A 25,035-nucleotide genomic window follows, 5' to 3' on the forward strand; every position below is an offset into this window, starting at 1 on the left:
GGTCTGCACCACTTAACATTATCACTGATTCAGCTCATGTTGCAGAGATTGTTGGACGAGCCGAGGCATCTGTATTACATGATGCATTCTGCATTCTGACTTATTTGTTTTATTGCAGGAGCTTATTTTTCTCTTAGACTCGCGCCCTCATCCTTACTTTGTTATGCATGTCAGATCACACACTCCTCTACCTGGCTTTATTGCAGAAGGGAACCAACGAGCTGATATGCTGACAATACCAGTGCAAGTATTACCGGATCGCGTAGCACAGGCTAAACTTAGCCATTCCTTTTTCCACCAGAATGCTGGAGGTCTCAAACAACAGTTTGGCCTTACTTCCCAACAAGCGGCTAATATTATCGCTGTATGCCCCGACTGTCAGAAACACTCTTTTCCATCAATAGCAGGAGGAGTTAATCCCAGAGGACTGCAGAGCTTACAGTTATGGCAAATGGACGTTACGCATTATCCGGAGTTTGGTAAATTGAAATATGTCCATTCCTCTATTGACACCTTTTCAGGTGCTTTGTTCACTTCTTGTCACACAGGGGAGAAGACATGTGATGTTCAAAAACATTTGATGCGTGCTTTTGCCACCTTGGGTATACCCTCTCAAATAAAAACAGATAATGGCCCTGTGTATATCTCAGCCTCTATAAAAACCTTTTTTGACTCCTGGGGTGTGACCCACATTACTGGCATCCCTCATTCCCCCACAGGTCAATCCCTGATTGAACGCTTTCATCAATCTTTGAAACGCTTATTACAACAACAGAAAGGGGGAGTAGGGACTGCCACCCCTGAGGAACGTCTACAGAAAGCTTTGTATGTTTTTAACTTTTTAAATTGTTCTTTGTTAGATAGCAACCCTCCAATAGTCTGACATTTTAACATGAATGCTTTACTTGAGGTGCAAGTCAAGGCCCCAGTATTGGTTTGTGATCCAGAAACAGGTGAAGTAATGGGACCGTATCCCCTTATCACATGGGGAAGAGGCTATGCTTTGTGTCTCCACAGAGAAAGGCCCTCGATGGATTCTGGCAAAGAGTGTACGACCCTTCCATGAATCCCTACCACAATCATCTGGAGAGAACTCCGATCACCCTTCAGACCAGCCTTTTGAGCAACAAACTGGTGAATCTCCTGAGGACACTGGTGTGACGGTTGCTTAGAAAAGGAAGTTGACGTAGCTAAAGTTTTGCTTGTCACAGGGCACAAAATGTTAGGGAGTAGTCGTTAGTTACATGACTGTATAGATTGGGCCTATTTAGTGTCTAAAAGGGCAGAGAAGGTGCTAGTTTGTGATCTAGAGTGTAGTAAAACAAATCTGGTGCCCGCTATATGGGCTGTTCTTAAAGAAGATTGGGACTGGATGAAAGAAAGATGCAGAAAACAATTTGTGTGGAAACTAAAGAGGGGCCGAAAGTTGCTTTTAGAATAATATTTCTTTTTATGATTATGCTAGAGGTTGCGCGAAGCCACCCACTCTTATCTGTACTACCCCAGGTTAATGTATGGGTAACGCTAGCAAATCTCACTGGACAAGACACCTTGTGTCTCGCTACTGCCTCTCCTAATAATCCCTTTTCTATATGCCTTGTAGGATTTTCATTGGATAAATGACCCATACCTAATAAGGTGGGAAAAGCCTTTCCAACCTTGGCCCCCAATTTAACAGATAGCTGGGATGCCTGGACCCCTTTTCTCCTGCAGGTCACTTTAGACCCACAAGAAATTGAGTTGCTTGGATCAATAAAGATGGATTTCTGTGTCAGGCTTAACTATACAGGAGCAAATCAGTCTAAGGCATGGGATGTCCCTCCTGTCCATCCCTATTTTAAAAATGCTACTAGTTGGTGTAATTACACAGCAACAAACTTGTCTAGATCTAGCAATGCCCCAGTTCTATTACTGTCAGGGATATTTCTTATTTGCGGGGATAGAGCATGGCCCATTATCCCTTCTCATATAAAAGAAGGTCCGTGTAGCCTTAGACGCCTTTCTGTCCTGACTCCTAATACATCCATGATTTTACAACATGGTCTTTCTCGCAGAACAAAGCATAGCATCCATGCATATACCCTCGATTGCGATGATAACGTGAAGGTTTGGTCTTTTAGCCAATGCGTTGTCACCTCTCTTTTGACACTTGGAGCTGCCACTGGAAAAGCATTAGCAACATTAGATAAGCTTGGCTGCTGGCTTGCTAAACAAACAAACGCTACTAGCAATGCATTGTCTGGTCTTTTATTAGATGTAGATAGTGTTTGCCATGCTACATTGCAAAATGGAGCTGCTATAGATTTTTTGCTTTTAGCGCAAGGCCACTGTTGTGAGGATTTTGAAGGCATGTGTTGTATGAATCTCTCTGACCACTCGGAATCAATTCATGCTAGTATTCAACAGCTTAAAGCTGGGGTCTCTAAGCTTCAACGAAATGATAGTTGGGATTGGTTAGATAAACTTTTTGAAGGATGGGGATTGTCAGGATGGTTAAGGAGTCTTGTGAAGATGGTTCTATATGTTTGGGCAGTTTTTTTTCTCCTGTTACTCTTTTTGCCTTGTTTGTTGCAATGACTACAAAAACTGATTTCGCGTTCTATAAAAAGAGTTCTTCTTGTGCAAAAGGAAGGTGGAGATGTGGGACAGGATTTGCTGGCCTCAGCAAAACTCCCAGCACTTATCAGTTGGTAAAAGGAGATGTGCTGGAACTTGCTGGTCACAGGCCATGGGAAGGATAAAGGCAAGAACCTTACTTAGAAGGAATAGAGAGCGCTGACTCTATGTTTAGACAAGGTTCACAAGTTAGTAAGGTTGTCTTGTAAAAGAGGAACTGTTGTTCTTGCACAGGGAAGATTGCTTGAGTTAAGGTAGTGACTGTTTAAGAAAATGTCTTTGAATTAGCCAATCTGTAAATGTCTAGTGTACAGTGTAGACCAATCAGCCTGTAACACGGTAACAGAAACACTAATCAGCTCGAAGCACCTTGCTGAGGAAAAGTATAAATGTATGTGAAGTACACTAATAGTGGACATTTTGTTTGCATCAAACTGCGTCCCGTCTCTCAATCGTGGCAGGGTTGGAAGCGAGTTCCAGTTCAGCGTCACGGGCAACCCCCACTCCTTACCTGCTTTGCTTCCTCAGGTGCCCCTCCGTAATAAGTTTGAGGCCCTGGAACTTGAAGAAGAGGTAGGTGAGGATGTGGTGCAAGGCCCACCTACAAGGTCACATAGAAAGAGGCAGTTGACCCCACGCCTCAAGACTGACTCTGATAAGAAAGAAAGAAGGGTAATTGTAGTAGGTAATTCCCTTCTGAGAGGGACAGAGCGCCCAACATGCAGAGTTGACCCTCATCAAAGGGAAGTTTGTAGTCTACCTGGAGCCCAGATCAAGGATATCACCAAGGCACTCCCAACCTGGTGCACTCAACAGACTACTACCCACTGCCCATCTTCCAGACAGGTGGGGAGGAAGCTGCATCCCGTAGTCTGAGGGGAATGAAGAAAGGTTTCAAGGCATGGGGACAGATGGTGAAAGAGTCTGGGACTTCAGTGATTTTCTCTTCCCTCCTTCCATTTTCGGTTGATGATGTGGGATGGAATAGAAAAATTCAGTCCATAAATGATTTTCTACAAGACTGGTGCTACAGGCAGGGCTTTGGATTCCTTTGTAACAGATGGTTTTACAAGACACCAGTCCAAACAGTGATACATGGGAAAGGTTTATCTCACAGGGGCAAAAGGATGCTGGGACAGGAATTAGCAGGGCTCATTTGGAGAGCTTTAAACTAGACTTGAAGGGGGATGGGGTTGTAGCTGGGCTTGCATCAGTGGGGCAGCACTCTAGAGTTGATGAAGGCTGGGAGGCCTCCCATAGACCTGGGGTGAAATCGGTGTGCTCAGCTCGCTCTCTGAAATGCCTGTACACCAATGCGCGCAGCGTGGGGAATAAGCAGGAGGAGTTAGAAACGTGTGTTCAGGCAGGAGACTGTCACCTGGTGGCAATTACAGAGGCACGGTGGGCCAGCTCAGATGACTGGAATGTGGTCATGGATGGTTGTGTCCTTTTCAGGAAAGACAGGCCAGCCAACCATGGTGGTGGAATTGCTCTTTATGTAATAGAGAAACTACAATGAGTTGAGCATTGTCCTTGATTTCCAGAAAACATTTGACACAGTCTCCCACAGCATCCTCACAGATAAACTGAGGGAGTGCGGTCTGGATGATCGGGTAGTGAGGTGGACTGCGAACTGGCTGAAGGGAAGAAGCCAGAGAGTCGTGGTCAATGGTACCTGGGGTGTAGTAGAAGGGGGTGGTCAGTAGGTCAGAGAGGTTCTCCTGCCCCTCTACTCTGCCCTGGGGAGACCACACCTGGAATATTGTATTCAGGGAGCAGAGCCCTCCAGGGCTCTTTTTAGCTGCCTTGACTTACCTGGGGTTTTTTTGGACTTCAAACGAAAGCAGAGAGGAGCTGAGTGCACAAGTTACTGTGCACACCAATGAAAGAGGTAAGAACTGAACCATAGTGGCCAGATCTCCTGAACCCAGCACTAACATCCGCTGCAGGAACATTTTGATCCACAAGGGTTAGTACCAGTTCTCTCAGGAGCTCTGCTGGTGCAGAGACTGTTGGAACTTGCAGCTGTGAACAGGAGGGAGCACATGAAAGCAAGAACATCGCTTTGAGCTACAAAACCAAGACTGGGCTGTGTTGCCACAGGTGAACTGATCTGATCTGCTGGGCTGTGCATTTAGGTTTTCTGTGTAATACTGAAGTGATCTAGAATATGCTGAGGCAGATACAGGCTTTAATAATCTGACTAAAATATGTTATCTTCTTTTTTCTTCTCTTCATTGGGTTAAAAGGGAAATAATTCCAGTGTTGCAAGAATTCAGCTTACCTATGGGTCTCTTGTTTTTCTTTCATGCTACCTTCATTCTACCTGATTTCACCAAATCCTACAAGGATTTTAAGACCCTCTCACAGCCCTGCTACAGCGCCAAGTGGGCACCATTAAACCAGACTTCTCCTCCACAGCTTTCTTTTCAGCGCTGTTTGGATTTGCAGGGAGGAGCAAAGAACAAGAGAACAGTAGACAATGAGGTAACAATTAACTTTAGAAATACATATACTGGTCCCCCTGCAACCGCATAATGCTTGTTCATCACACACAGTATTACACAGTATGTTTGGGATTGGAAGGGACCTCAGAAGATCATCCAGTCCAATACCCGCTTGAACACACCGCATGAACAATTAAAATTTCAGGGCTTTTAACTACCACAGCCTTAAGCACAGCAATAGCTAAATTAGAAAGGATTTCTTTTGAGGACACTGCAACAAAATCCTGGTTTGGGGAGGCTGGGGTTTGGGTTCTTTATAAGCTGTTTGTTTTTACCTCCTCCGTCTCTAAAATGTCCCCTAGTCACACAGAACGGTCCGTACACCAGTGACTTGCCTCTTGAATGCTCTGTGGAGTCTCCTCGTCTTCCTTGGTTGGTTCCTCAGACTCTCCTGAAGGCTGTGCAGAGACTCCACATCTTCCTCGCGTGTCTTCCTCTTGGGTGTCCTTCTCCTTTGTCTCTTCCAACATCTCCAAAGACACAGATTCCGAAAGGAGAAATTCCGAGCCTGTTTGAAAACAACAGAAAGGCAGTTTTGAAATGCCGATAGCACGACATTTACTTTTCATGTCCTTTCTCTTTCTCTCTCCCTTGTGAAACACCACAATTGAATAAGATCAGCACACAGACAAGGAGGATGCTCAGTCACGTTCATTAGACGCAGCGCCAGCCACTCTCAGCCCAGGGCACGGTTACCTGCAGCCAAGGCCCCTTCCAGTTCCCCTCGGTCGCTGCTTTCTCTATCACAGTCGGTGCTGCTGTTCAGTGGCCTGAGCCGGTAACCCAGACAGCGCATCTTCTTCTGCCTTGCCTGCCCTGCGTGTGTCAGTGCGGTGCTAAGGCTTCCTCCACCAGGACACCTCCAGATTGAGAAAATGGGTACTGAACATGTTTCTGGAAGCCACCTGCTTTTCTACGGGAGGCAAAAATGCTTTTCCCAGCAGAAGTCAGCTCCAGCCCTTCTCCCTTTTTGCTGTTATGACTCTTGCCTTCCACCCTGTGCAAACTCTGAGCTTTCCAAAGCCCAGACTTCTACCCTCCAGCTCAGTCAAAATGAAGCATTAAGACTTGTTTTTGCGTTTGGTTATTTCATGTTCACTCTTAAGATCCCTCAGAATCTTCTCTCTCTCTGACTCTCCTTATTTCCATCTTTTAGAATCTTCTCACCTCTGCCAAGGCTGCTTCTTGCAGATCAACACCTGCCAGAAGCTCCCAATGGAAAAAAATCACTGTGAGGCTTTTTCTTTCATATGCTACCAATATACACCCGGTAACAATTTCAAACTGACCCACCCAGCTTTGAGATGCACCTTTGTTTTGATGCCAAAAATGCATCTGCAGTTTGCAACAGTGACACAAGGATCCTGTGGGACACAGGAAATGTTTCCATTACTAACAAAAAAAGTTTCAATGATTTACAGCCTGCAAGTTATGCGTATCACTAGTGATGTGTAAATACTTGCTCTTGCTGAGATTTACCTTCATACTTGGCCCTCCCTCCTTCACATGGTTCGCTCTACCCATGCTCTTTTGTTTTGTTTTCATTACATGCTTTGAGACAGACTTCTACCCATTTGCAAAAATACCAGGACAAGACAATAGAAACCCTGGCTGTGACCTTTAGGCACTATTACAATGCAAAGATTTGGTTGAAAAACACCTCTAAGATCATGGAGTCCCCCACCCCCGGCACTGACCCGTGTCCTGAGACCCTCATCTCAGGTCTGTCCAACCCTCCAGGGATGGTGACTCCAGCACTGCCCTGGGCAGCCTGTTCCAATGCCCCACAGCCCTTTGGGGAAGAAATTGTTCCCCAGATTCAACCTCAACCTCCCCTGGCGCAACTTGAGGCCATTTCCTCTGCTCCTGGCGCTTGTTCCTGGGGAGCAGAGCCCGACCCCCCCTGGCTCCAAGCTCCTTTCAGGCAGTTCAGATATCAGAAGGTCTCCCCTCAGCTCCTGTTCTCCAGCTGAACCCCCCAGGTCCCTCAGCCGCTCCCATCACACTTGTGATCCAGCTTGGTGAGGCCAAGTCCCAGGTGGCCAGTGAGGGAACAGGTGGGATTGGGGAGGGGTGAGGGGCAAAGTAATCCATATAATGTCCAGCCTCACAGGACTGTTCTCCTGCCTGTCCAGATGTCTCCAGGAGACCCCCCGGATCAATACCCATTGTAGAATGCTGCTATCACTTCTTGTATAAACCGAAAAATGATAGAAAACAACTCGGAAAGAAAAACCCCTCTTTTATGAAATCATGTCTGAAATCTTCACCAAGAAGTATCTGACGGAAAGCTCTCCCAGGAGTTGTCCGAGTGCTGAGGACTCTCTCTCAGCCGTTCCTCCCAGCAGAGCTGTTCCAGCCTCAGATCCTCCCTGTGGCTCCTCTGGCCGCTCCCGCTGTCCCGCCAGCCCAGCCGGTTCCCGAGGGAACGCTCCAGTTTCTTGCCCGGTGTCCCGGTGGCAGCGCCCCGGCCCCACAGGGACCCAGCGCGGGGCTGGGGCGGGCACAGGAACCGGCAGCAGCAGGTGAGGACGTGCACGGTGGTCCCCTCTGCTCTCCTTCCCTGGGGGGCCGCCCTGCAGTTATTCGACATAAAGAACAACTTGGTGTCTAAATAAAAGAGGTTGCTGTGAGCTAAGAGGAGAAAACAAAAAGGGGAGCCCAGAGAAAGGGGAGGGGAAAAGACACAGACAGCGAGAGGGAAGTGGGGGAATAGAAGAATCAGAAGTGTTTTCCCTTAGAAGCAGAAAGGAAAAAAGGAAGGAAACTTTAAGAACAGAACCCCCAGCGCCGTCCCCAGCCCCGGCTGCACAGCGGCGCCCAGAGAGCCGGTGCAGCCACTGCCTGGGGAGGAGGCGACTCTGCAGCCTCCAGCTGTGGTGTCACCAGCTCCCATCGTCCCCGGGGACACGCTGCCCTGACAAGGCTGGCAAGGCCGCCCCGCTCCAGGGACTGGCGCAGCCACCCCGCCGTCCTGAGCAAGGAGGCAGCAGCCAATTCTCCAGCCTCTGCAGGGATGGGAACAAGAGCGGGGGCCTGGCCCCGCACCCCGACCCAGAGGGAGGGCAGAGCCCTGGGGTTCAGGGGCTCTCCCCGCCCGCCTCCTGCTTAGCAAGGTACCAGCATCATTCCTGCACTCCCCAACACAAGCCCCGGCTCCAGAGGCACGAGGCACCTACTGAAGTCTCTGGGCAGAAGCTCAGACTCACCTATGTGTCGGAAAGCGCCAGCTTCTTGGCCGGTGGTGGTGACATGGTGCTGCTGGGCTGCGGAGCAGCCCTGGCCAACAAGAAGGCTTTCAGCTTTGCCAGCACCAGGCTCGGAGAAGCCCTGCTGCGAGGGTCCCTTGCCGGTGTCCCGGTGTTCTCCCCGCTGCCCCACGGCTCCTGGCCAGGGATGGGCTCCGGCAGCCTGGGGGAGGCGGGCAGGGGCCCGGGCTCCCAGCAGCGCTTCCGGGGAACCTGCGCTTTGGCCCCACTGGTGTGACTGGGGCCACAAAGTCCTGGAGCCGCTCTGGGCGCGGGTGGCGGCTGCGAGGAGCGCGGCTTCTTGGGCCTCTGGGCTGCATCACCGGGAAATGCTGCAGCCGCGCGTTTGGCTTTCAGGGCCAGCTTGGGTGATGGTGACCCAGAAGGCAGCTTGACACGGCCAGGCAGGCTGGAGGCAGCTTTGGAAACGGGACCCTCTGAGCTCTTCCCGGGGCTGGGGATCCTGGGGAAGGCAGAGAAGGGCACGTGTTAACTGCCAGTGTCTGAGTGACTGCAACACACTCATCATAGCTGCGCACGAGAACCAGGAGCCAGAAGCTCCGAGGAGGTGAGGAGCTCTTGATCTGCAGGAAAACCACAACAAGGGGCTGGAGCTCTCTCTGTCACCCTCCCCCGAGCCAGCACATACACGTGGGCACTGGGGCTACTTGGGCCAAGCTCCTTCCCACACCCAGGCATGTGCCCCCAGCCCTGTCCCACACGCTGAGCAGGGACAGAGGGGCCGGGGACACAGGGCACGCTCACCTGAGGTAGAACAGCACATACGCCTGCTGGTTAAGGACCACCTTGATGTTACTGGGGCGGACCACGTTGTCATTCATTTGGTACCACTGCCCGTCGCTGGCCTGCGGAGGGAGAGAGAACGGGGTTGGGCTGTGTCCAGGGACGCTCCTGGCCTGAGGAGCAGCAGGAACAGCGCCCGTCGGCAGAGCTCCGCTCCCCAAAACCCCCAGGTGGCCCCGGGCAGGTAAGGGGTCTCTGCAAGAGCAGAACTCCACACTTCCTGTGATGGAGCACAGCCCGTACCCCCCAGTGCTCCACACCACGCACCTCTGCTGAGCACCCTCCTGCCGACCCCCAGCACAGAGAGGTGCCAAGAGAGCGCCCTGGGCTCACCTTCACGTAGCAGTAGTAGTGTCCTGCGTGGCTGCTGTACCCCGAGTGCACCAGCACCGCGTAGAGCCCGTACATGACCGGATCCCCGCTGGTCTGGGACATGTACGGGCGGATGTTCAGGAGCTCAGGGTAGCCCACATCCTGCAGAGAGAGGATGTCACAGGAGCCTGCGCAGCAGATGGCAAGAGCAGCTCAGCTGTCCTACGAGTCCCGTCTCGCGAGGGAGGGGGAACCCACTCTCCCCCGGCAGAGCCCACGGTGAGGAAGATGCCGGGACGAGCCAAACTCCCACCACAGCACAGCACAGCTGGGGAAGGGCTGCAGGACTGCGGTAGAGCTCGCCAGTGCACAGAACCACCTCCCACCCTGCGTGGGTCAGCAGGGCCTCGGGACAGGACACAGCCCCGCTCTGGATTGCTGAGCACTCACCTTTGTGATCTTGCCTCCGGTGAAGTCGGCAAAACGCTTCAGAGCAAGCGTGAGAACCCTGGGCGCTCGGTGGATGGTGAAGCGTTTGGTTGCCGACACTTTCTTCTTGCATCTGCACAGGGAAAGATTGAGCTGTTCATGCTGTTCCACCACCCAGGTGCTTGCCAGCCCTGGCCAAGCCACAAACCCCACGGAAATGACCCTGGTGAGAGCGGGTTCTGCTCCAGGGCACCTGCTCACGGCCAGGTCTGCTGGCTCAGGTCCCCGTCTCAAGACGGGGGAGATGAGGAGTGACAGGCTTCACCGCAGGCTTCACAGCCACGCACCTCACGGTTTAGCGGTGGAGCAGGTAGAGAAGCCCTCCTGTACTGCAGCTGCCCTCCTGCTTCCCACCAGCACACCCGCGGCCCCTTCCCGCCCCAGCCCCGCACACTCACTTGTCACACAGGTAGGCGTTCTCTCCGCCCAGCAGGTCTGGCTTCACAAACAGCTCCAGTGCCTGCTCTACGTTTGCGGCTTGCTGCCAGGACAGAGGAGAGGTCAGGGCCAGGCAGAGGAGGCAGCGCAACAACAGAAGCTGATTCCCTCTTGCCTGCACCGTGCCTGACACTGGCAGGTTAAACAGCCTCGAGCAGCAGCGGTGCAGCTGCAGGAACATCCCCTGCAGAGCAGAGCTCCTCCCCACCTGACCCTGCCCCGGTACCGTGATCTCCACCGGCAGGTCCAGACAGGGGTCAAAGGTGTCCGAGACTGCTTTGCACATCGAGCACTTCACTGCAAGAGAACGAGCAGTGAGCACCCCCTGGCACAACACGGCACCACCACCCCCAGCACAGCGCAGGCGGCTGCCGTGTTGCCCTTTTCCGCGTTTGGGCTCTGGGACGGCAGCACCAGCATTCGCAGCCTGTACGTGCTGGGACAACAAGTGTTGCGGGACAGCTGGCAATGTGGGTTCCTTTGCTGGTGGCAATGAGCTGGGGAACCACAGTCAGCAGCTTCGTGACCCACAGATACCAAAAGACTGACCAGCTGCAGCTCTGCATAATTTGCACATGCTTAGTGACTTTCCCAAGTTACTGCAAGGCTCTCGGGGAAACAGCAGCCCTGAGAGTCACAGGCCCAGGCCCTGGCAGCCAGCACTCACCACGGGACCGCAGGGAACCGCCAAAGATCTGGTGGATCAGGGTGGTGGCTTGGGTCTGGCGATCCAACCTAGAGACGGCAGCTGGGATCACACAGCGCCCGCCCCAAGAGCCACCCCCACGGGCCAGCGCTGTGTCCTCAGGATCCAAACCCAGCCCAGTCACAGGATTTGGGGACAGAACCGCAGCTGTGCTGGGGTGGAGGTGTCAGGAGAAGGCAGACAGCAGCCCAGGGCTGTGTCACAGAGGGGCAGAGAGCTGGGCCATCCACCCCAGACCCTGGAGTCAGCACCTCCCTCCATGAGCCCAGCCCGGGGGACACGTTCACCCCACAGTCCCCTCCCACGGGCACAGGGGACCAGCAGACAAGGGCAGTTGTCACCACCAGAGGCCCCACATACTCGGTGCAGTCGGGCAGGCAGGCCTTCTGCATGGCATCGATGGTGAAACGGAGGAACTCGTGTGCGTCCTCTTGCCTGCCCAAGCGGATGTGCGGGGCGATCTCTGCAGGAGAGGGAGGGATCAGCCGCAGCACGCGCTGCAACAGAGGCAGGTCCTCCCGCCCTCCCTCGGGACAGCGACTGCGGGGTTTGAGCTCCCTCGGCCCAAACCAGACGTCAGACTCATGTGGGCCGTGGGGGAAGCCCCACAAGGCCCGTGAAGGCCCTGGCAGGCTCAGTGAGTCGTCTCGGAAGAACCTCTGCCAAGACCTGCCCTGATCTCAAAGGTTCTGCTCCTGCAATAGTCTCTGCCCTCCTGCACGGCTACAGGAGGGGACGCGAGGGCAGCCATCCTTACTCTTGAGGTCCCGGACAAAGGACACTGGCTTTATCACGCTGCCGCTGTTCGCGAACGCCTGCGTGACGTGGTTCTGCATGACGCATGTCATGCAGAAGCCGCTTTGGTGACCTGGAGTGGGAGAGGAGAAGACAGAACGTTGAGGACAAACCCATCTTAGTCCTGGCTGTGTCCAGCACAGACAGAGCCTCTCAGACGCAGGATGCAGAGCTCGGGAACACTGCTACGGCCAGGAAAAGTGGATGCTCCCGTATGCAGGAATGTCCTCTCCACGGAGAAACGGGCAGGAGGGAGCAGAGAAGGCACATCCCGGCAGCCGCACAGCCCCGGCAGAGCCGTGCGCAGGGTGCTGAGCGCAGCCCCGGGACAGGCGGGCGCTCCCCTCCCCACTCACAGGTGCGGCTGTGCTCCCTGGACAGCAGGTAGTTGGCGAGCGGTGGCGTGTACGTGAGGCACTGCAGGGTGGCGTTGAGGAAACAGGTGTTTCCCAGGTTGAGCAGCCCGGCGCCGATGCGCTGGACACGCTGCCACTGCATGGCGAGGCGCCCTGCAGGGAACAGCCCCTTCTGGGGCGCAGGGACGCCGTCCCCGAGGCGCCCCGGGGTCCGGTCGCTGCCTGCGGGGAGAGAGAGGCGGGTGAGCCGCGGGCTGCGCAGCGCAGGGAGAGCCCCCCGGCCCTCTGCACCCACCCTGCTTGCCCGGCTGTCCCTCCTCAGCGCCGCGGGGGTGCTCGGCGGGCTCGGTGCGGGGGTTGAGCAGCAGGTACTTGGCCCGCAGCAGCTCCGGCTGGCCGGAGAAGCCGTGGCTGGCGGGCTGGAACTCGATCTTGTGCAGCAGCACCTTCGTGGCCGAGGTGCTCAGCAGCCGGCCCAGCGCCCCGGCCTTGCCCGCGTCCCGCCGCGCTTTCAGCAGCTCCCTCGGCTTCGCCGTGCCCGCCATGGCGTGTCGCCGCACGTGCCACCGCCTCGAGGTCGCGCCGGTCTCTCGGCCTCTCCCTCTCCACCACCACACACGCTTCCCGCGCCTCCTCCTCAAGTCCCGCCCTTCGCTGCGGTCGCTCGCGCTCGGCTCGGCCCACTGACTCCTCCCTTCGCCTTCGCCGTCCGCTCCGCTCCGCGTCCAGAACAGGACTGAGCTGCGCCTGCGCGTCCCGGCAACGCCAGGGGCGGAGCCTGACGGGGGCGGGGCTTGTTTGTGACGTCATCGCGCTCCGGCCACGCCCCAGGATCATTAAATGGTCACACACTGTGGTTTCAGTGCAGGGGAACCTGGACACCGTGGTGGATTTGGCCAACAAAAGCCTCTGCAAGTCTTACAAGGCCAAGGCGCAAGGTGTGCGCTGGGGGCGGAGCAAACCTGGTGTCCCGGGACAGGCTGGGATGTGACCGGCTGAGCAGTCCTGAGGAGAAGGGCGTGGGAGTTATGATGGGTTTATGTATATTTACTAGAAGTCTCTTAGCATTTTGTCATTTTATTAAACTGTGTTTCTCTCAGTCCAAATTTCTCCCTTCACTTTCGATTCTTTCCCCTATTGGGAGGGAAGGGGTAGGGGGTGAGTGATCAGCTGCCGCGGTTGTGTTGCCAGCTCGGGTTAAACTACGACACGGGTGAAGGTCCAGAGGAACATCTGTCATGGTGGGGTCTGGGGCACATGAGCTTTGTGGAGCAGCTCAGTCAATTGGGCCTCTTCAGTCTGCTGAAGGGGACACAGGGCACTGGAAAAGCAGCGACTCCTGCTTGGGGAGATGATGGGGGAGGCAAACCCTTCTGCAGTGGCGGCTGGTGGGACAGAGGCAGCAGCCACCAACACCCTCCAGGGAGCTTTGAACGGAGCATTAGGAAAAACTGAGCAGGCGGGTGGTGCTGCCCTGCAGCAGGACACCCGGGGACTCTCGGAAACAGGTGTAGCTGAGGGTCTCTGCAGCAGAGGCCCATGGGACTAGTCAGGGTGACATTGTCCTGTGCTTAGGAGGTCTCCAGTCCCACCTTGATTCACCTTGATGTTTCCTGGCCAGTGTCATTACCCTGTGGTGCTTTAGGCTGTGAAGAGAATCAAAACGAGGTGACTTTCATTTTCCGTGCTGGAATGCAGGGTAGGAGATCAGAGCTGCCGGGATCCCTGCTGCACAGTTCGGCCTTCAGAGATTCTGTCAGGGCCCTCCAGGGCTCAGGAGCAGCGGGTACCAGTCACAGCACCATGTTCTCATTTTGCCTTCCTTTGTGCCTTTTCAGAAACCTGGTATCTGTACCTTGGCCTCCTTTGGCTAAAAGAGAAACTACCACCATATTCTACCCCTCAGCCTCCTACCAAAACCAGGGAGAAAATATATTGATCAGGCATCATAAAAAGGCAATTCTGTCTAAGAGGTGTAATCTTTAAATATCATTTAAATATAACTTAAACAAGAGAATAGCCCTGAGAGCAAAACTGCCGCTTTAAGAACCTCACGCCAGAGGCTAACTACTGAAGAATTACACCTGCTTTGACAAGTAAGGACGTGAAAAAGCTTCAGTTTTTCTCCTGAAGAACAAGGAGTTCCCTTACGGCATGGTCCTCTTTCTGCTATTAGTGACAGTGGCACTAATTCCAAACCATGCTTGAGAGCCGCTTTATTTTTCCGTGTGTCCAAAGCTCGTCCCGCTCATCCCTGGGAAGGACTCCTGCCAGTCTCTGCAAAGCACATCTCTCCAACCTTGTGTCATCCACAGGTTTCTGTTCAGCCCAGGACACTTCTCCCCATCCCTTCAGCACACTGCCAGCTCTCAGGTTTTCAGCTGCATGGAGTCAGGCCGCTCCCTTCAAAGTCTTCCCTACAAAAGTCTTCTCTACGTGCTGATGCCAACTATATCACCTCATACGATGTACGGCTCCACGCTCCTTCTGCAGAGCTCCATGGACGGGGCAGTCTTCCTCTTTCTTTCATGGTTATTCACCTTCACTTGTTTTGTTTTGTTGTGGTTGGGTTTATTTGTTTGCCTGCTTGTTTCATTTTTATTGTTGTTGTTGCTGTTGTTGCTGTTGTTGCTATTATTATTATTATTATTATATGCATGTCAAATATTTTCTGAAGCAACACAACACAGTTATCCCCCACAGCTTCACCAATTCCATATTTCCCCCTATCTCAAAGACGCCATGTGGAAACTGATGACTGGATGTTTTTCTGAAGCAATAACTGCCCCTTATCTGCTGCATGGCAGTCTTAATGTAACTCACTGCAGGCTCAACCTGTCCTCTTTATTTTGTTGTGATGCTGGGATTTTAAAATTGTGTTAATGTCTTCATCCTTTATTGATTCACTGTCTGTTTTTCTTTTCATACCTAGTTGCTGGGTAAACGAGGAGCCCTGCTCTCTGGGTCTTTACATGAAATAAAGGACTTTCAGAGACTATTTTTTTCCCTGAGATCCTTTCTCAAAGGCCTTTTTGGAGCTGCAGGGACAGTTCCTGTGTGTGGGTAGAGGGGAAAACAGTCCCGGAATGGCAGCAGCGCCAGGGAGCACCAGCGCCTGAGGAAGGAGGTGGACAGAGAGCAAACCTGACCCAGCAACTGTGGCGCAGTGCTGGAAATGGCGACGGGAGAGACCAATGTCCTGGGCACCTTCCCAGCCTGTCCCTGCACCGAGGGCACAGAGCGGCCTCCTCTCTCCTGCCCCTGCGTGTCCTGGCTCTGCAGCTCACCCCGCTGAGTGAGTCCTCCCCCTGCATGGTCACACAGCTCAGCCAGCACCGGGGTGTCCTCTGCCAGCACTTTCCAGCTCAGCCCAGCCCCTGCCCAGCTCTCCCCACAGCCCCGGCTTTCTCTCCAGCCCAGCCCAGCAGAGCAGCCCAGGCTGGGCTGGCCCACGGCCGTGCCCGGCGCAGGGGCTGCAGAGCTCTGGGCACTCAGCCCACAGCCCCAGCCCCTCTGAAGGGCTCAGCAGCTGCTGGGGGCACAGACGGGTCTCAGCCCCACCCACAGCCCCAGGGCTGGAGCTGGACATGGCACGAGGACATGGAGACAAGTGCAAACCCAGGAATGCTGGTGGGAGAACAGAGCGAGTCCTGCAAGACCAGAGGATGCCTGTGGGTCAGTGCAGAGTGATGGGAGCTGGTCTGTCCCCCTGTCTTGCTCCAGCTGCCCTGGGCTGGCACCTTTCTGAGATGGAGGCTGATCACACTCCCATGTTACCCTGAAAAGCCACCGGGCACTGCTGAGAGCAGAGGGATCCACTTCAAACCACTACATGTCTCACGCTTTGCTAAGGTGTCAGCACCCCACGTTCAGCCCAGGACACACACGACTCATTTCACAAACTCAACAGCATTTTCTCTGTTGTAGCATCTCTGCACTTCCCCATGGGGTTTTCAGATAACACAAAGGTGCTATTGAACAGGTTTGCATTCTGGAGGGAAGCTCAAAGCTTGCAAGGACACCTCAGGGTGAGAGCCAGCGTCCTAATGATCGCATATGATATGGGGACACTCAGCTCATTCTCCAGCCCCACAGACTGCATTGCCCACACCCCACAGGTTGGAGCAAAGCTGGGACACGTGTTCCCATGGACACACCTGCAGGAAAGGACCCACAAGATCAGGCTGTGACTGCAGCTGAAACTCCCATCCCCAGGGAGCCTGACAGCAAGAACAGGATCACAGCAACAGAACACAGAGCAGTGGAGCAAGAAGGAAAATGCGGTGAGGGTGGGTGTGAGAGAGGTCAGGGCAGAGGCAGCCGGGCACTCAGACAGTGTCACAGCTTTTCTGGTTTTAGTTTCTTCTCCTTTACAGATCATGTTCCTGCTGCCTTGAGGTTTTCCTCCCAGCAGGGGGTTCCCTGTCCCATGTCTTTTCCCTCTCAGTGCTCCCCGACTCCATCCCACCCTCTGTGCACTCACCCTGACCCTACAGAGACCTGCCTGTTTGCAGGGCACTGCCTGGGCACATCTTCCTGTTTGCGGGTGGAGAAGGACAGGTCAGAACAATCCTGATGGGTCTAGGAAAGGTGGTGCTGGTGCTGCCCATAGGCAGAGGAGTGGCTGAAGGTACTTTAGGAGGTTCCTGGAAGACCTACTGACCACTCAGTGTTACCGCTCGGAGGTCTCAGTGGCTTGTTTAAGCATGAGAGATCCTTTTCCATTTCTCCTCTCAAATTCCAAAAGAGAAGCCAATTGAAAACTTGGACTCAGGAAAGCTCCTTAGATTCACAGTAATCCCTGACTTTACTTTTCCCTTGAAAAGTCCCATTGGGGGTGTCCTGGAATGATCTGGAGCTCTGAGCAGCTCTGACCCACACAGTATCCTCTTGACAACAGAGGGAACCTCTCCTGCCAGGAACTGCTTCTTCCACCCACAGCTTCTCCCCACAGCACCGTGGGGATCTCCCCGGGCAGGCTGAGCGCTGACCCTGGCAGGCGGCAGAGTCCCTGTCCCGGCACACAGACCATGAGGTACGGGGACCCTGTTCGAAGGACGGCCCTGGGCAGCCCTGGGTGCTTACCCGGCTACATACTCTGCAGCCATCCCTGGGTGAAGGACATCAACATGCCCTGTCCCTCTGAAGGTGTGGCAGAGGAGCCGTGCTCCAAAGCACATCCCTTTACACTGGAGAACCTTCAAGAGTCCTCCTGGCAGATCCCATAGGCTGTGGGATGTGCCAGCTTTAGGAGACCTTTCCAGGAAGTGCAGCTGCATTGCCCTGCACACAGAGACTTACCATGCTAGGGGCTGTGAAAATGACTCTCCAAGTGGTCTCTTGCCTATCCTCCCACTCCCACCTGCCTCTACCCTCTCTGTCTCTGGCTCCTCTGCCCTCGGTGCTGCAGGCAGAGCCCTCATCCCTGCTGCGTGTGCAGAGGAGCTGCTCCTGGGCAGAGCTGTCTCTCTGCAGCGCTGCCGCTGCCATGAGCTCCCTCTGTGCCAGGAGCCCAGCCCAGCTCAGCAGCGCAGGAGCAGCACAAGGGGGCACTTTCTCTGTCCCCTCTGGGCTCCCTCCAGGTGTCCATGGGGCTCCAGGGGAGCCTCCTTTGAAACAGGCTGAAGTTATCATCACTGATGTTCCTTCTCTCAGCTGGAGAGAGACACATATTTAGAAGTGTAATTCCCCCTCTCACAGGCAATGTTACATATAAACATCACTTTTTTTGGTCTTATATTAGACAAGACACTCAGACAGTGACATTCCTTTACCACTGCTGAGGGAAGGGATTCAGCTGAGTCAATGGAGGCATCTCACGTTGGGTTGCCATTTGTATCTTTTGGAGAAGACTCAGCTCCATCCTGTACCTGCCACAAACCCACAGGATGTGGGATTCCTCTTGTGTCTGTTCAGGTGTGCACAAAACAGACGCACAAAATAGACACCAGTGTGTCAGCCTTTTTTCTCAACTCCAATGATAATTAATGGAGATGTAAGGCAGGAGTGAGACAGTCTGAGGCAAATACCTGGTGACATTTGAGTTGCCAGTGGTGGTGCAAGGTACATGCAGGTAACTGCGAGTCCTAATGGAGACATTCATAAAGGCAGAGCAACAGCTTGGGGATGATACACGAGCCTAGTGTGAAATTCCTTTGTCCAAGGGAAATGACAGCTGATGTCCAAACAAAGGCCAAAAGAACCTTTTCCTACTCACTTTGTTCACAGCAATTTATAGAGGTATTCAGAGGAACAATTGCAGTCCTGTACCACAGGGACAGCTCCGTCTCTCTTCTTGTCGATCAGCTCAATTTACCAGCTCTCCAGTGACTACATTGGCAATTGTCCCATGTCCATCTCCACATTGCCTCACTGAATTCATGGCAGATACTCAATTTCATGTTCAAATTGAGCGTCACAGAGCTACATGAGACACCAGGGCTGGCATGGACCACACCAGACCTATAAGGGGAGTATCACAGAAGCAATCACAGTATCACAGTATCACAGTATCACAGTATGTTTGGGATTGGAAGGGACCTCAGAAGATCATCCAGTCCAATCCCCCTGCTGGAGCAGGAACGCCTAGGTGAGGTCACACAGGAACATGTCCAGGTGGGTTTTGAATGTCTGCAGAGAAGGAGACTCCACAACCTCCCTGGGCAGCCTGTTCCAGGCTCTGTCACCCTCACTGAGAAGAAGTTTTTTCCCAAATTTAAGCGGAACCTCTTGTGTCCCAGCTTGATCCCATTACCCCTTGTCCTATCATTGTTTGTCACCGAGAAGAGCCTGGCTCCATCCTCATGGCACTCACCCTTTATATATTTATAAACATTAATGAGGTCCCCCCTTAGTCTCCTCTTCTCCAAACTAAAGAGCCCCAGCTCCCTCAGCCTTTCTTCATAAGGGAGGTGCTCCACTCCCTTAATCATCTTGGTTGCCCTACGCTGGACCCTCTCCAGCAGTTCCCAATCTTATGTCCTTTTAGTTGGTGGGAACCCCAGGAGGTGTAACATTGAACAGGCTTTTGATCTGAGTGAAGCAAACTATGCAGACCTCATCCACAGAAGACAGTCTCCTGTTTTGGTCATTCTGGCTATTGCAGGATTTTCTTACAAGGAAATAACTCTATCTATCATCTCTACAGTCAAACAGAAATGATGCTTTCGTGAGAAATTCTTACTGCGCTGTTACATACAGGTAAGGCCACACAGGAGGAGTAATGGCCAGTACAAAGTGGGAGCTGCCTGCAGGGTCTTGTGTGACAACAAGTTGCTGAGCTTGTCCTGTGGCCAAGGGAGCCATGCAGCCCAGCTCAGCACAGTTGTGAAGGCTGTACGCGCAGCCCAGGCCAGCGCAGCGCTAACTGCTGCACAAAGGTCTTCGGGTCGAGATCACTGCTCAGGTTTCCTTGCAAGGAGTATGCACTCCCCCCTGGTGCCACAGCTGAGTTGCTGCAGCCCACTGTGCACTTCCAGGAGGAGCCCCATGTCTTGTCACAGCACTGTGATGTTTTGGATTAAATGAGCTGTGACGGGACAGCTTGCTGAGCTGTGGTGCTACAGTGGAAGGATACAGGCTCTGCTGGAGGGAGTGGCAGGGAGGATGAGGACAGGGGGATGTGTGAAGGAGCAGCTCAAATTTATGGAGCTTCTCCATGAGATGGGCAACAGGTTGAGTTAGCTTGTGTGAGTGTGGATGAGAGGAGAAGGCAGTAAGGGTGACACTGTCCCGGCAGTTATAAACTACTTAATCAGGGAGAGTAGGCGGAAAAAGTCTTCTGTTAGCAACTCAAAGAAGTCTCCAGGTTAATGAACAGGCGCCTGTGGGGGCCTATAAGTGCCCTGGGACTCACTGGCCAGGCAAAACAACAGGGTGACAACAGTGTGGAGGATCTTGAGGCAACTCCTTAGCAGAACTGCCAGGTGGGCCAACAAGGGTGATGCTGCGAAAGAGGAATTTAGAAACCTCGCCCCAGAACGTCGGGATGATGCCAAAGCCAAAGCTCCCTTTGTCTTGATAGTTGCAGGGGTGCGTAGCGGAAACAAAACGAGCTGGTACAGGCTTGGAGGTTCATGCAGAACGAGTCACACTCTGCCTGGAGGTCTGTAACCAGTGGGCACTGCAGAGGTTTGCATCTTGACTGCATGGCTCAGCCTAGGAGATGGGGCATGCTCCCTGCTGGGGTGGATGTGCCAGTCCATGCACATGAGTCGAGATGGTGCAGGCTCAGCTTGAGGACATTCCTGTAACCCAGATAGATTGGGATTAATGCAGAACTGGCTATTCAAAATCAAGTTCTTGATTCACTTGGCCTCTTTGCTTTACATCTATTCATTTTGACTACTCTCCTGAAATCTCTCTAATTAACCAAGTAAGATTTGAAGACTAAGGGAGAATTATGCCCCTACTTGGCTCCTTGGAGTGTTTTTTCAGTTTAATGAGCCCTCTGGTGCCAAGTTCCTGAACAGCAGATCCTTAAAGACTGAACAAGCCTCTAGAGAAGTAAAAGCAGCAAACCTCCAGGCTTCTGAGGGTGTTCACAGGCCATGCTGTGGTCCATCACTGAATAGACCATGTAGGGAATGAACAGACTAGGTTCTTGTCCCTGAGGGCTGGTGAAGCAGGAATGTGTGAGATGTGTGTTACCAGAGGAAATTTAAATGAGCCTGCTCTGCCATGTGGCAGCTGGGGTCTTGGCTCCTTCACACCTCATGTATGCTGGGGCTTCACCTCCAGCTTCAGAGGTGATGTAAAAGATGGGACCAGAGACAAATAACATTCTCTTTGTTACTTTAGTGTGATCACCTACACTGAAAGCATGATATGTACGTGAGGACTTTAGGTCAGAAAACATATGCAGGGCACTAAGAATAATATTACTTGATTATTATTATTATTATTATTATTTGAAATATTATAAACTAAGAGAAAAACAAGACACATATGATCACGAGAGATTCCAAGCTTTTTCTGATGATGGACACTTTATTGATGCTGAAGTAGTCTGTATTCAAATAGTTTCAGCTAGGCCTCCTTGACCTCCTGATTCCTTATTAAAATGCTTTGGGCTGGGGTCCTGGGAAACAGGGACATTGCTGTGTGTGACTCCAGGAACAAACCCTACTAACCCAGTGAAATTCATCTCAGCTGCCTTGGACAGGCTCGTTGCAAGTGCTCCTGTCTGCTCTGTCACTCTTGCCTGTGATTCTGGATTGTGCTCTGTAAAGTGTCAGAGCAAATCAAAGAGGTTCTGGGGTCCTCGGAAAAGGCAGATGTCAAACCCATCTTCAAGAAGGGCAGGAAGGAGAATTGGGAGAATCACAGGGTGGTCAGCCTATTTCTGTCCCTGGGAAGGGGATGGGATGCGTCCTCTTGTAGCCATTTTCCAGGCAGTCGAAGGACAATAAAGGGATTGCTGAGCCAAAATGGGCACGGGAAAGACAGACATGATGTGTACCGGGAATTCTGTAAGGCCTCAGACATGGTGTCCTTATAGCCAGATCGGTGCACAGGTGAGAAGTGGTGGCAGGGGTTCCAGCAGAGTGGGCTGCTCTGGCACAGTGGTGGGCGCCATCCAGCGAGCTGCGGGCGGTTAGTGGCTGGCTCGGGTACCCAGTGGTGGCCACCTGCGACATGTGGGCAGTTGAGCTGCAGAGGTGCCATCAGCGGAGGCACGTGGAGCCGGTAGCCATCGCGTGGCGCAGCTGGTACAGAGGCGCACGTGCGGCCCTGCTGGCAGCCCCGCTGCTGCTGCTCCCTTCAGCAATGTCCATCGCCAAGTTGAGGTCTGGCAGGTGGCGCGGCCGGTCACGCCATTGCTTCTGCGCAGAGGCTGGACCAAGCCCAGGCACCTGGGCCACCTCTGAAGTGCATTTCCCTGGTGGAGAGGGCTTCCTGCCCTTGCCATTCAGGGTCTTCTGCTCTTTTCTTTTTTCCCCACCCTGCCCGTGTGTGCTGGTACAGGCAGCTGAGGTGAGGCCTTACGCCATCGCACTGCGGTGTGGGCTGTCCTCAGAGAGAGGGGCCACTTAGCGAATGGTCCTGGCACCCCCGCGCATGCGGGGCGGCACCAAAAGCCAGACAGCTCTTAGCGGTGGATCACACGGCTCATGCGTTGATGAAGAACACGGCTAGCTGCGAGAATTGATGTGAATTGCAGGACACATTGATCATCGACACTTCAAACACGCTTGCGGCTCCGGGTTCCTCCCAGGGCTATGCCTGACTGAGCATCACTCAATCACCATCCGGGCCGCAGCCCCCCTTGCCTTCTGATATTCCAGAGTCTTCGTCAGGGGTGTCTAGTTATCCTCTTTGGTCTTCACAGCTGGTGCCCACCCCCAGTGTTGGCTTCTTGACCTGATTTCTTGAGCATGCACATTGTCATTTTGTGCTGCTACTCAGCAAAAGTCATGTAGCTCTTTCTCCATCTAGTGGAACATTCCACTTTCCCAGCTTGCAAGCCAAGGACATCCTAAAGATTCTAAAAGATCTTTGTTCCTCTTATCAATGAGAGGCAAGAGAGCAAGAAATGAGGGAAAAAATGACAGAGAGAGACAGACTGCAAGAAGCACGGGGGGTCGGAGGAATAGACAGAGGCATTAGGAGCCCTGCAGAGAGATGGAGGACAAAAAGAAAAAAGAAAAGGGCCGGGGGGGAGCAGCACGAAGGCTCAGAACAGGAACGAGGATGGGAACCCTGCCATACAGAATGATAAAAGCCACTGGCACAGCATGACAAAGGCATAGAGAGAGAAGACGAATGAAAGGAGGAAGGAAAAAGAGACAGCAGGGCGGGAAGACAGAGCAGCATGTACAGACACAGATAGGAAAAGGACAGCAGGGAAAAGAACGGGTCAGAGAAAGCATGGGGAAAAAGGAGATGGAGGGGCAGGGAGGCACCACAACACGCAACGGGGACGAGGCCCCGAGGGCCAGGGACTCATGGCAGCTCTTGCTCTCGCTGCTGCCAGGAGGCTTCTAACAGCTCAGATGCTCCTGTCTCCTCCTCTCCTCCCTCCTTTTTCTTAAACTCCAGGTGCTCGGCTGTCCTCCACCTCAGAGAACACATTGGGGTGTCAGAGCTCCTACAAGATGAGGCTTTGGGGACACGGATCCTCGCTGGCTCGCTCACCACGCAGCCGTCCTGCTCCAGGTTACACGCACGGACTCTGCCATGCACGTTGTAGCCTGGCCCGCTGCAGACTACACAGAGGGAGCGTTCCCCACCCAGAGAGAGGGGCTCTCTCTCTTGCACGCCACAGGAAGCAGATGTCAGACCAACGGTCCCAGATTTCTTTGTCTTTGCCTCTCTCCAGCTTCATCCACAGCAGCCCCTGTCCACGGACAGTCCGTGCTTCCCTGTCCCTTTTCCCGCCATGCTGCGAGGAGAGCGAGGCCAGCGGAGACGAGCCTCGCCAGCCCAAGGCGGGTGCAGCCAACAGCATCCCCAGGGTGGGAGCGAATGGCCACGTCCTCAGTGCGGCCTCTGGGAAAGGGAGAGAAGCAGCAGCGACTGTTAGCACCGTAGCTCACACCTGGCTGAGCCTGCTCCTTCCGCAGGGGCCACCAGAGACGCACCCGGGGCCAGCTTGCCACCTTCATGACGGGGCTTGGGAGCGGCCCAGGAACACAGGATGGGTTCGTAGGAGCTGCCAGAGCTGGGGCCAGATGCACAAGGCGAGCGGTGCCGGAGGAGGAGGCTCAAGGGGAGCTCATGGGGAGCTGCCCCCAGCCGGCTGTCGCCTCCTGCCCCTCTGCCGGCTCCAGGGACCTCCCCAGGGGCTGCCCTGAGCCGGCCGCAGGGAGCGCTCCGCTGCCTTCCGTCCCTCGCCCCCCACGTTAATCCCCGGGACCCCCGAGACACCACGGACACGCTGCCAGGGACGCAACTATTGACACTGAAGAGAACCAGCGTGCTCTGATTGGCTGCTTCCCACCACACCTCGCTGTCCTATTGGCTGCTCCTCCCTGCTCCCCGCCCCCACGAGCCCCCGAGGGGGCGGACCGGAGTGAAAACCTCCAGCCCATGCGGCCCGCCCCTCCTGTTCCCTCTTGGCAATTTGATTGGCTGGCTACGCACCTCAATTTCCATTCTCTCCGCCTATCATCGCCCCTCCCCGTTTCCCCGGCACTCCACCCCCAAGCTTTATTGCGCGATCTGATTGGCCCGCTCTGCATCCTTATTCGCGCTCTCTCTGCCCACTCGCCGCCCCGCCCGAACCCCGAGGCGATCTGTTTAACTTATGTTTCCATTTCTATATTTGTTTTCTTTTTCTGTTTCTACATCTATTTCTTCTTTCCCGGCGGCCCGTTCGAGCCCTCAGATGCTTTATTTGCATATATAAATGCGCATATATATATCTAAAGGTATATATAATATAGATTAAAAGTATACATAAACATATATACATGTGTATATACAAATATATATATAAAGACACACCATACAGAAAAACATACATAAAAATATATAAAACTGTATATAAGTATAAATGGATGCCCTTCCTATTTGCACATCCCCTCCCTGGCAGCACCCAGCGTGCTCACAGAGCGGCACTGCGCATGCGCCGGTTGCTACCTGCAGTACCGCACTGTGGTCACCAGAGGGCAGCGCAGAGCACGGCGCCGTTTTGAGCTGCAGTACCGGGATTTCGTCACCTGGCGGCAGCACCGAGCACGTTTTAACACGGTGACATCTCCCTGGTGCAGTACTGCAGTTCTGCCAGCAGGCGGCGGCAGCCGCACCCGGCGGGAGGTGCT

General features: G+C 53.6%; 1 protein-coding gene and 1 non-coding gene across 2 annotated transcripts; one reads left to right on the forward strand and one right to left on the reverse strand.

Annotated features, from left to right (window-relative positions):
- Positions 1 to 8,332: 8,332 nt before the first annotated feature.
- On the reverse strand, positions 8,333 to 12,816 carry LOC135579936 (ubiquitin carboxyl-terminal hydrolase 36-like). The gene is made up of 11 exons (XM_065069990.1): positions 12,563 to 12,816; positions 12,272 to 12,489; positions 11,878 to 11,988; positions 11,481 to 11,583; positions 11,082 to 11,149; positions 10,641 to 10,711; positions 10,375 to 10,457; positions 9,938 to 10,049; positions 9,509 to 9,649; positions 9,137 to 9,237; positions 8,333 to 8,834 (listed from the first exon to the last, which is right to left on the reverse strand). The coding sequence occupies exons 1-11, from the start codon at positions 12,814 to 12,816 to the stop codon at positions 8,333 to 8,335; spliced, it is 1,764 nt and encodes a 587-aa protein (XP_064926062.1).
- Positions 12,817 to 22,356: 9,540 nt separating this feature from the next.
- LOC135580019 (5.8S ribosomal RNA) lies at positions 22,357 to 22,509 on the forward strand. The gene has a single exon (XR_010474033.1). It is a non-coding gene; the product is annotated as a 5.8S ribosomal RNA (ribosomal RNA).
- Positions 22,510 to 25,035: the final 2,526 nt, after the last annotated feature.

Source organism: Columba livia, chromosome 7 (assembly GCF_036013475.1).
Source record: "Columba livia isolate bColLiv1 breed racing homer chromosome 7, bColLiv1.pat.W.v2, whole genome shotgun sequence".
NCBI classification, from domain to species: domain Eukaryota; kingdom Metazoa; phylum Chordata; class Aves; order Columbiformes; family Columbidae; genus Columba; species Columba livia.